At 41.6% G+C, this 12,386-nt stretch overlaps 1 protein-coding gene across 1 annotated transcript in view; it reads left to right on the forward strand.

Moving 5' to 3' along the window:
* LOC123767424 (transcription intermediary factor 1-alpha) overlaps nucleotides 1–12,386 on the forward strand; it is a 131,593-nt gene that overhangs the window by 25,726 nt on the left and 93,481 nt on the right. The window contains 1 exon segment of the mRNA XM_045757120.2: nucleotides 1,402–1,616. Coding sequence (XP_045613076.2) covers nucleotides 1,402–1,616 — 215 coding nt within the window.

The raw sequence follows: 12,386 nt of genomic DNA on the forward strand, positions 1-12,386 counted from the left end.
GTATGTAGGTTTTTGCTGCTTGGTTGAGACGGCCGGGGGTGCATCATATTTTCTGTCCGGTTGCGGCTTTATGCCGTTATGTGCACGCCTCGGGTTTTGAGTCCGGGGACGAGCTTTGGGTTGATCCGATGTCCCTCGTTCCCTGTTCCGGGGCTCGGGTCTCTCAGGTCGTCCGCAGAGTTATTGAGTCTAGCCAGCCTGTGGTCTCTCCTGTCCACAATGTTTGGAAGTTTACTGCTGTGTTTGGGAACATGTCTTGGGGTGGCATTAGGGCATGGGGGTTTTGGAGGTCATAAAGGGTCCTGGCCGACCGTTATCTCATGTCTGTTCCTTGCCCTCTGTGGGCTTGTGTGGCCTTGGGCCGTCGGTTGCGGCTAATGGTCCCATCTTCATCCTGCAACGTGTGGGGTTGTCGCCTCCTGGGTGAATCCCTCTTTTACTTATCTTTGGGTAGCTAGTTCCAGGGAGCTGACGGGTTTTACCTCAGAAAGCCAGCATTGAATGTAATGAAACTCCAATTTCTGGGTGAGCCCCGGAGGCTCCCTGGCAACCTCCCTCCCTCCAGTTGGCTGTTTTTCTTCCATTTGATCAGTCTCCAAACTAGTGGGCAGACAGCCTGCTCGGTGAGACAGGGCAGGGCCTCCCCCCTCCCACCCTCTTGGTGGGGGTGGGGCCAACAAGCCGCGCGTCAGGCCGATGATGATGATTTGCTTGTTTACTTATTTTTCTTAGGGGGAGTTCTTAGCATCTGTTTTGGTCTCCAGTTGCAATTTTCTACCAGTTGGGATCTGTTTTGCGGGTGCCTACATTTCTGGGTACCTAACTCCGGTCGATGACAAACATGAATATACTCTCAAAGAGTGGAGTTTTCATAGGCCAATTCTCCCTTTGCCTCTCTGAGGGAACCAGGTTCTGGCTTGGGGTTTTTGGTAGGCATGACAACTCCATGTGACTGAAGCCCCAGACAAATATAGCTAATATCAGTCCTATAGCTCCAGGGAGCCTTCAGGACTCATCCAGAAAATGGCATTTCATTACATTCAATGCTGGTTATTTCACATTTTTCTATCTTAGAGGCCAAGCTAACCCAACTCTTCCCTTCATGCTGGATACATGAAAGGTTTCACATTTTTAAAATGATAGTGCAATAATGATGTAAAATGAAATATACTTGAAAATTAGAATTTGGTTATAGATTAAATTTGTTTATTAATATGATATTTGGCATTACTGCCTTGCCAGCAGTGTTAAAAACTATCAGTGTTTAATAATAATTTTAAAGGATTTGGAAGGCCTCAGTGTTTAAATTTACATTATTTCAGTAAATAAAGTTTTGTTATAATCTTAAAGCTAGTCCAGTATACTCATGTAATTTTTCCTTTTATATTTTTTTACTTTCAGTGGATCCCCTCATCCATTGCCCTATGTGCAAAAAAGGTTTCCCTCAGGAGAGTATATTAGACAATATGTTTGTTTGTGAGGCTCAGAGTAGTGGGGACCGAGGGGCAAGTAGTGCGTCTGAAGAAAGTTTTACCTGCACTTCTTGTACAGACGAGGCATTGGCAACTGGCCTTTGTACAGACTGTTCAGAGTGGCTTTGTGATCAATGCATTCAGGTAAGAATGTGATACAGTGTAACAGTTGTGAAATCTGAAATCTTTAAATTTACACATTTAGGTTGTAATTGTAATACTCTATATGTTAGTCACTTAGTGACTGTATTTTGAATGCCTGATGTTATTTTTTCTTTATTATATCCTGTTTTATTTATGAAATTGTAATAAATGACATATTATGCCATTTTATTGTTATGTTAGCCTTATAAACCATTCATAAAGTTAATATATATGAGACCGTGCAGAGCACTCAGGGGGGGGGGGGAATTAAGTTTATTTTTTTCCCCACATCATTAAATGGCCTGCCTTACTAATGTAGAAAGAAATGAAAGGTTGACCCTGTCTTCATATTATAGTCCTCTTTGTTAGTACTCCACATATGTGTAAAGCTATATTGGTATAATGGATGCTTCCAAAGCCCCTTTGTAATTTATTTCTAGCATAACTTAAGAGTAATGTGTTCGCATTTATTTCCACAAGTGTTACTTTGAGCCTGTAGTCATTTATATATTTACAGGGTCAGTCTGTCATTTGTTTAGATTAAAAGGTTGTAATAAAAATGTTGCTGATAACTAGCATCATATTTGGGTAAGCCACTGGAAACATTTAATAGCTGCACTAAGTAGTTGTTATAGTACAGGTTGAGCATAAAAATCACTGCCAGTCCTCTTTTTAATGGAGCTTCATGTATTTCGTATAAAAACTAGAATAATAAAAGTTTCTTTTTTGTTACCATTCTTGTACATCCTCTGCTGTAGATGATGTTGGATGAGTAGTACACCTTTTTAACCTGTTCTAGTGTATGGTGAGAGTGATGTGTGCCTTGCACACTGATACGGCATTACAGCCTTACACACTTTTAGTACTCGGCCGCGAAGCCCGTGGACAGCACTCGGGAATCGTAGTCCTAAGGCCCAGGTTCGATTCCCGGTCGTGGCTGAAACAAGTTGGCAAAGTTTCTTTCACCCTGATATTCCTGTTCACTTAGCAGTAACTAGGTACCTTGGAGTTAAACAGCTGGTATGAGCTGCTTCCTGGGATGAGTGTGTGAGTGCATGTGTTAGAAAGAAATATATGTGCAGTATTAGACATAATAGAGGAAAAATAGATTGGTTAGAAAGGTGGGGTCCAAGAGCTAATAGCTCAATTCTGCAGGCACAGATAGTAAATACAGTACAGTATTGTTTTCTATATTTACATTACAATGAAGTCTTTAATGAAGACTTCATTGAAGTTATCAATGAAGAATGAAGAAGTAGTAGTCTTCAATGAAGACTACACCTCTGTTTACCCTCATCTTCCCTTACAAAATGCTTCCTCCACACATAATATGCTGTAGTTAATTCTCTTGGCTTTATCTTTTATTACACATTTTCCTTTTAATAAATCATTCATTCAGCTGCAAAGTTGGTGACAAAAGAATCTGAGTACTGTACATTTAAATTGCATGACATTGATGGCACTGGTGTGTGCACTTACAATTACAGTGGAACCTCGAGTGACGAGCGCCTCAATCTACGAGCATTTCGAATAATGGGCACGCCACTCGGTGAAAATTTGTCTCCGAGCTTTCGTTTGATTAACGAGAAAAGCACATGGTGCTTCCTAGCGTTCCCGCCGGTTCTCGCAAATTCTCGGACACCTCCGACGATGCAAATAACTGTTTTTTGTTTTGTTTTAAAGAGGCTAATGATGCTGGGATGTAAAGGGGTGACTGCTGTAATGCTGCATAACATTGATTTTTGTTTTTTAGACAAAATTAGAACAAAAAAAATAAAAAAAAATTGAAAAAAGAACAAATGTCAACAAAGGTTAGTTCAGTGAATGTCAGGTAGGCTGCTATATTTTCTAAAAAAAAAAAAAAAATTGAAACAAGACAAATATTATAAAAGATCATTCAGTGTGTGTCAGGTAGGCTGCTCCATTATTTAAAAAATTGAATATTATATTGATGTTTTTCGGTGGTGGAACGGATTAATTTTATTTCCATTATTTTAAATAGGGAAATTCGTTTTGAAAGACGAGCGTGTCACATGACGATCTCGGTACCTGAACAGATTAAATTCATTAATCGAGGTTCTACTGTAATTAACCACTGTGCTGCGCCAACTGAGAAAACTCGGTGGGAACTGCGCTAACCTAGAAAACACCTTTTGAATATTTCGTACCCATTCAAAGTGCGTGTGCGGTAGGTTGTTTACGAAATGGACTCTCGTGACCTCCAGTGAGAGGCAGCCATCTTGGAATAAATTCCCAGAATGTCCTAGGGCTGCTGGCTGGCTTAGTACAGTACTGAGAAAGCAACCATGGGTGACGCACGCACCTCTGGCTCTCAAACACCTATCTTAAGCGGAGTTGAAAGATCGCTCTCTGTTGGTGAAATTCAGACCTTATTGTGTGAAGAACATAAGGGTCATGATATTGTTGAAGCTAGATGCAATGAGGACCTAATACAAAGGTCGGATGCAAGTGATACAGCACCGATGAGGACGATAAAGCAAGCTTATCAAGTTGTAGCTCTGAGCGCCACCCATGCCATCTCCAATTTTTATAGATGATACATAGATGAATTGTTTGCTGGGTTCAGTGATGATGCATCTGATACAAGTAGCATAGATGAACAGTGTTAGCAGCTTTCATAGTGGAGTTTTCCATAGATATTTTCAAGTATAGCTGAATCTCTTCCAGAATGACTGAATCTCCTCCTGATTGACTAATATCTTCCAGAATGACTGAATCTCTTCCAGTGAGGGACCTTACAAAGCTATCTTTTCGAGACTTACAAATTGATCTTTCCTATAATTTTTCAAGACTACCTTATGCTTTACAAGCTTGGCTACATACCACCTACAAGTACTAAAGCCAAGGGTGTACGTGAGTGCATTATTTGCAAGCACACAGGCCAAAGAACAGGAAGCAAAAATCTATCTGTACCTGGTGCAACGAGAGCGAAGTCGCGCTGCATACCATGGACTGCTTCGTTGATTATCACTCACTTCTGAAGTACTGAGTGTGTAATACAATGTGTTACTGTGGAAACTGTACATATTTTAGTGAATTATTAACAAGTAATATTGCGATGACAATCATTGATTGTGGACACATTACTGATACATGTATCACAGTTCCATGGAACATTATGGGCATTCTACTGTATACATATTGCAAAGGACACAAATATGCATCATATACGATAAAAAAACAAACAAAACCGCATTGGAAATAAACAGAACAAATAATTGAAACTGTATTTGTGGCAACTCGAGGTATTGAATGGCCCATGCGACCACCTCTGGGAGGTTCACGTACGAGCGGCCAGCCCATGATGCCCCTTCTCCACGTCCCCACAACCAAAGTAAGTGTATTTTTTTTTTTTTTTTTTTTTTTTTTTTTTTTTTTTTTTTTTTACATGAACATGTTCAGGGAAGGGAATTTATTATTTTACAAAGATCAAAAGAATTTTTGTAATCACTTGCTATTATGCGCACAGGGGGAATGTCACAATAAACTCGGCACATCACAGTGGTTAAGCATATTTTTAACACAAAGTTATTTTGTTAAGCTTATGCAGAGATGACCAGCTACATTTACAAAATTTCTTAGTTTATTTTTCTGTTGATAGTTATTGTACTGGTCAAGTAATTTGCCATAGTAAGTTTGTATTTCTCTAAATTGGTGTTGTGGTTTCTTTAGTACTTGTAGCTACATCTCACTGTATAGTTAATGAAAATAATTTATATATTTTTTGCTACCAAATTCTGGATCATAATATTTCCAAAACTGATCCTGATTTGTGAATAATCCAGATTCCTAAATATTTAGCCTTTTTTTTTTTTTTTTAGAATTTTACACAAGAATTCAGTTTTGTTATTGCAAATGACAAAACTCCCTTTTTATCCATATTTAAACACAATATATATATAAACAATGTTTTACTTCTATTATTAGAATAAAAAATTATCTATATTGTATTTCTGGGCAAGTCTCCTCAGCTTATGGCACTGATGCAGTTGAGCCACTTTCAGCATGTTAGGCTCCTATGGCTTTCTCTACCCATCAGCTGTAAGTACCCTACCAATGATTATATTTTACCTCCTTACAGGGGCAGGGGGGGCATGTGAAGATCAGTTAACATCTGTGGCAAACTGCCTATAACAATGAAAGAAGTCACAAAACACTACCAAGAATGTTTACCAAACTAAAAAAGTCACCAACCTGCTAACTGTTACACAGCCCCCTTCCTCCCTCCAACCAGGTGGTACCTTGCCATATTCTGGGTCACCACTGTATTCCCTGGTGTGGGTTTTTATAGTGTCGCTCCTGCCTGGGATCACTGTATTGTCCATTTCAGATAAGTTGGTTAACCACCCTCTTGAAGTTACTGTAGGTCCCACTGTTAGGAGTTAATACTCTATTTCATGAGCTTGTATGGTAATCTCATTGAGTGTCCCCTTGATATTTTCACTACTTTGGCACCTATGCTACCCTTCCTTGATACTGATGATGATAACTGTTCACAGAGTTATCAACTGTGAGGTTTTAAGATCCTCCATTAGGGAAACTTGTCGAGTCAACCCTGCCTAGGTATTGCTTCAAGACATAAGCTGCAGCAGTGAGGCCTGTGAAGAAAAAGTTAAAGTACACCTAAGTGTACAGTAATTACCTAAGTGTAGTTACGGGATGAGAACTATGCTTGTGGTGTCCCGTCGTCCCAGCATTCTTTGTCATCTGACACTGCAAAAGAAAATGTTCTAATATTTTTGGAGGGCACCTTTGTTTCCTTAGCCTGAATCTGTGCCCTCTTGTTCTTGAAGTTGACAGTTTCAAGAATTGAATGCATGCTTGTTTATGCTGATGCTGTTTGTTTCTTGTGGGAGCTGAGATCCAGTTATCCAGTGATCTATTGAAGATCCAGTGATCCAGGAAACTCAAACAGTGAGTTTACATAAGTCACATCCATTGTTGATGTTGACTCGCATGTCTGGTAGCTTTGCCCATTGTATCGTTTTGAGCGATCCTTTGAATCTTCTTTTTTTCTGTGTTTTAGGAGCATTTATGTTCCTGCTGTTATCGTTTGTGAGGTTTTATGCAGTACAAGCCCTGTTCTGGGTTTCCTTTGTCTAATGCATTTCTTAATTTGTATGCCAGTTGCTTTAGTGTCTCCTGATTATTGTGATTATCTTTCATAATTATTGGTGCCAGTAGTGGAGTTCATCAACCACCATATTTACCTGGGCTGACTCAACCAAAGGGCTGCATGACTGCTTTCAGCCGAAGTGCCCGATCTGTTGGGAAGACTTTCTGGGTTGTCTGGGAAATGTATCCTGGGTTGTTGAGTTCTTGGGTGGGCTGGCAGGAGGGCAGAAGGGTGGTGGGCAGGCAGGAGGGCAGAAGGGTGGTAGGCAGGCAAGTGGGGGGGTGGGCAGGCAGGAGGGCAGGTGGGGGGTGGGCAGGCAGGAGGGCAGGTGGGGGATGAGCAGGCAGGAGGGCAGAAGGGTGGTAGGCAGGCAGGAGGGCAGGCAAGTGGGGGGTGGGCAGGTGGGGGATGAGCAGGCAGGAGGGCAAAAGGGTGGTGGGCAGGCAGGAGGGCAAAAGGGTGGTGGGCAGGCAGGAGGGCAGGTGGGGGTGGACAGGCAGGAGGGCAGAAGGGTGGTAGGCAGGCAGGAGGGCAGAAGAGTGGTGGGCAGGCAGGAGGGCAGGTGGGGGATGAGCAGGCAGGCAGAAGGGCAGGTGGGGGATGAGCAGGCAGGCAGGAGGGCAGGTGGGGGTGAGCAGGCAGGCTGGCTGGCAGGCAGGCTGTCTGGTTCAAGCTTCTCTGCTCTTCATGACTTGAGTTTTTGACATATGTCTATCACCATGTGTATGGTGAGCGGGTGACTAGTTTGTCGGTGTTGTCAGTATGCAGTTTCCTGGAGCTCGTTTTCCCACAACTTGTCTGTCATCTTTCTTCAATTTGTTAGGTTTGTCCTGTCCTTGTCTTGGTTGTTTCATGGTTGGCATCTCTTACTGATGCTGCTGTTGCTCATGTTCCATGTAGACATCGCTGCACCATTTGCGATTTGTCTCGTACATTTTTTTGCACCTCCAGCTTACTTGTGCTCCTCATGAGCCATCTTGGTCTCTTGACTGTATTTTGGTTTTCCCTCCTTGCCTTGGTTTATTGTTTCTGCTTTGGCTCTTGATATCTTTCTTTAGGATGTCATCTTGTTGGCTTTAGAATGTCTTGTTGTTGTTGATCTTTAGGATGTCATCTATAGCCTCTGACTGTAGGTTGGGAAGCTTCAGGCTCCTTTCTAGAGGCAGGGGTTCTGTTCCTTTGACTGGTGATTTTTTTTTTTTTTTTTTTTTTTTTTTTTTTTTCAGCCAAAATTTTGGATGAATGAGTTACTAGACTTCCAGAAGAGTCCTTTGGCAATTGATGCTTGGTTGGAGGTTCATCATTTGTTGTGTCTGGTAGTGGCTCCTCACTGCCACCTGCAGGCCACTGGTTCCGTCTCGGAGGATGCTTTGCTGGTCAACCCTGATTTCTTGGTCCCCTGTTCTATGGCTTGCATTTCTCAGGTTGCTTGCAATGTCGTTGAGACTAGCCAGGTTGCAGTCTACCCTCAGGCCCTTGGTGTTTTCAATTTTGCAGCTTTTCTGCAGTCTTCTCCATTTCCTAAGGTGATATTTTGGCTCAAGTTTTGATGCTCTATCTGGGTTCTAACAGCCCTGTATTTAGTCAAGTGTTCCTGATCCCAGATGGTCATGTGGTGTGTTGGGCCATGTTTGGAGGAGCCCCTGTGGTTTTCTGATAACCCCCATTCTCCTCCCATCTCCCTCCCTAACTCCCTCCCTAACTCCCTCCAGGTTTGTTGGTTAATAGTTGGGTTGCTCATCAGCTCCAGAACTCACCAGGAGGGAGCTGACTGGGTCTAGGCTGCCTTGTGATGGTAATCGGTACTAACGAGTTTCGAGCTAGTTTGAAGCTTTGTTTTCTGTGAACCTTCAGCTGTCACTAAAATTTCACTGACTTTCAGAAGGCTTTTTCAGTTGGGATGGTGGATTGGTACTCGCCCCTCTGTGAGGGGGTTCAGGTTATGGCTCTCGTAATGCTAGGCAAAACAGAACTTCCCCGACTGATGTGACCTTTTAGTATGGAGCAATCTCAGCAAGATAGCTTCAGGAAGCCACTACAGCTTCTGCAGAAAGAGACCAGAAAGAGGCATTTTATTAATTTTAGTGTTGGGATTTCCTCTTTGCTCCTTGTTTTCCTGCTTTATGATCAAGTTGTCACTAGTCTTATAGGAGGGTGTTTGGTTTCTCCTACTGATTTGTCCACTGGGTCTCATGCTCTTTTGATTTCTGCTGTTGTTAATAGCTCAGTTCTTAATCATATCTTTTGATCCTGTCAGTCCCTGGACTTTCTGGAAATTGCTCCATATGTGTCCTGCCTATTCTACCTCTGGGTCCATGTCCTGCTCCTGGGGGTGTTGTTCTCAGTCATTTTTCTCATCTTTGGGGCCTGGAGTTTTCTCCTGGGTACTATAGCTCTGGTGGTAGATTGTCCTGGATGTGTATGGAGTCTCATTTTTTCTTCAAACTCTTTTCCTCACTGTTGTTTTCCTTAGTTTTCTTTTTCATATATTTATGACAAGTGATCCTGGGGAAATTTTTTTTGGGGGGAGTCATCTCACTGATGTGTTATCGGAAGGAAGCTGAGGGGGGGCATATTCAGAAATAAAGCATTGATAGTGAAGGCCTTGCCCATTGAGATCCCAAATGGGGGAATAAAACACCATCTAGTAACAAAGTTAGTGGGTTAGAATTTTTTAAGTTTGATGAAGTATTGATTATAAGGATAATTAGATAAGGATAATAATTAAAACACAGCTGTGTTTTATTGAGTCATTGTTATGGGCAGTTTGTCTCCGTTTTAAGATGATATTCTTACATTCTTCACTTTCCTTTCAGGAGGGAAGACAGAATCATTGGAATTGATACTTGACGCTTGTAGGCAAATATATTCACAAAATCCTGGCATGTTAAAAGTGCCCCCCCCCCCCCCCTGCTACATCAGTACCATATTCTAAGGGAAGGAACTGAGAACAACCCAGAAAAAGTCATTAATTACACTGAATGCTTTATTTTTTACTTAAATCACTAATTAAACATATTAGGCAGACCCCCCCATTCAAGTTACTGTACTGTACTTGGAATTCTAACAGTGCATGTAAAAATGGTGAAAAAAAAAAAAAATCTGGAAGGAGCCTCTCAGTGGCTCTCTGAAGTTATCTTGCTGAGATTGCTCCATATTAAACTTGCTACATGAGATTTTGAAGGGTGCTCGTCAGCTTTGCTATTTATTTGTGATATTTCTATCTGTCTTTACCATGCTGCCTGTTGAGTTGGTAAATCCTTCGACCCAGAATCCAGTGACATTTATATTCTCTGTATTATTAGGGCCGGCCATAGGACAGGAGACTTTTCAGGCAGCTGCCACTTTATCAGTTTGTTTTCTTGATTTTGTTATTTGAGGCAAGGTGCTCATTTGGATGCCCTGTAGTTAACCCCTTTGGTGTTTAGAGATCCATTTTTGGAAGAGAAGGTGAATTCCACCTGGTTAAGTTTGCTCGTCCTTCTGCCATCCCCTGGTTGTGAGGTGCGCCCAGCATCTGATCATCTTTCCCTGGTTAACCATTGCACTGCTCTGTATTAAAATACATCACACCTGTGGTATGCCAAAAATAAATTCTTTCCCCAATTTTTTTTTCTCTTATATTGTTAAAATGCAGTCTCTGATCATGGGAAACTAAAAAAAAAAAATATTGTATGTGAAATACTTTGGCTGTGATGGAGCTGGAAAGTTGAGCAAATTATGGGTGCTGAGCAATGGAGCTTTCGGGGTCACTCTGCCCTGCCACCCCGTGGGGTGGCAGTTGCCGCAAATATAATGTTTCAAAATTATTCTGATGTTTCTCATTCGTTTCATCTCTGTTTTTTGCTGTAATATTATTCAAAAGTGTAATTTGTGGAATTTATATAGTTCAGTGTGTGGAACATCGCTATGCTCAAAATTATGGGGCTCATATGTGACATGTATATTATATTCTACAATAAATCAGTGTTTTTGCTGTAATTGCACTATATACACACATTGTATATACCTATCTGCACCATAGCGAACCACTAAGTTGGTATGGTAATTCCAGACAATAACATGTTTATTGTTATTGGTAGTGGCCACACACCAGCCGACGCACCTCTCCCTCTCCCTGTAATACTATCATGGCTAAATAATACCAGATACATATATAGTTTGACATTTTTAGGTGATGCTGTGGTCAGAAGCTGAACAGCAATGCTGTTAGCTCATGCTGCCTGCACCAGCCTTGGTTACTCACTCAGTACTGAGGCCTTCACACCCGGGAATGTTGCCCACGATTAAAAAAAAAAAAATGGTGTCTGTTTAGGAGAGCCCTGAGGAAGCTGATGGAGAGCCCCATGTGGCTGTGGGAGTTTTGAATGATACCCTATACCTATAAGAGCCCTGAGGTGTGTTGCGCACCACCCATTGAGAGCCTCACGGCACATTGCGCAGTGCAGTGGTTAAGGATCAACCAGGCTCCGAAAGTCAGTCAGAGTCAGAGTGTTTCAGAATTAGGTCACGGCTTAGCTGTTAACACTATCGCTTACCCGATACACGCGCGGTCAACTTAGAAGTCGTGGACCCAACGTGCCAGCCAGCGTGCGGGCAAGCGCACGGTGACGCCTAAATGCGCATACTCGTTTCAGCTTTCTCACCTTAATTCTCGTGCTACGTCGCTCATTTTGGTATTATTGTGTTCGCAATTAAATCCCCTACAGATGTGTATGAATATAATGTACAAAAGCCTGGAGTGCCTCCCCATAGAAAAGCCTAAAGTTACTCGTGAACGAGCACCAATTTGTACACTGCAACCTAATGTGTATACTCGTTTAGTTTGATAACATCAATTTTCATGTTACGTCTTTCATTTTGGTATTAAATTGTTCGCAATAAAAAGGCGCGCATTTTAAAACTAGTCCCATAATAATAGAGTAATAACTGTAATTTTAACAAATATTTTAATTCTGGAAGCCCATCATCACAAAATTATTTATATCTTTCCAGTGTTCTGACATAAATTTTTGTGTTACATCTTTCAATTTGGTATCAAATTGTTCACAACGTAAAGGCGCACATTTTAAAACTAGACCCAACATAATAGGACAATAAATAGAATTTTACCAAATATTTTAATATTTTGACCAAAAACTTATTTATAATCTTTCAAGTGTTCGGGCATCAAGTTTCATGTTATATCTTTCATTTTGGTATCAAATTGTGCGCATTCTAAAGGCGCTTATTTTGGTACTATCCCGAACTCGATCGGATAAAAAAATGAATTTTATACAAATATTTTTGTAGTGGACGCAAGTCAGGTCCAAAGTTTGGATTCAAGAGAAAAAAATTGGACGAAAGTCAGGTCCAAAGTTTGCGATACTGTTAATGTAGATCAGCCCAACTCTTGGGGGTTGCCTTATCCACTTCAACAGTGGAGACTATTGAGCTGTCTCTTCCTGCTGGGGATACAGAGCCTTTACCTTCGCAACTATTACCTGGCTCCAGTCAGAGCTGTTAGACATACTGTGCATACCTGTACCAGGCATTTGGTGCAGAATATAGTTCTGCTCTGGGGGGGCATCATAGCTGGCTCTAGAGCTAAGGGGGATCCCAATGGGGATTCGTGGGTGCCCTTCCACCGCTCT

Source organism: Procambarus clarkii, chromosome 86, assembly GCF_040958095.1.
Source record: "Procambarus clarkii isolate CNS0578487 chromosome 86, FALCON_Pclarkii_2.0, whole genome shotgun sequence".
Lineage (NCBI taxonomy): Eukaryota > Metazoa > Arthropoda > Malacostraca > Decapoda > Cambaridae > Procambarus > Procambarus clarkii.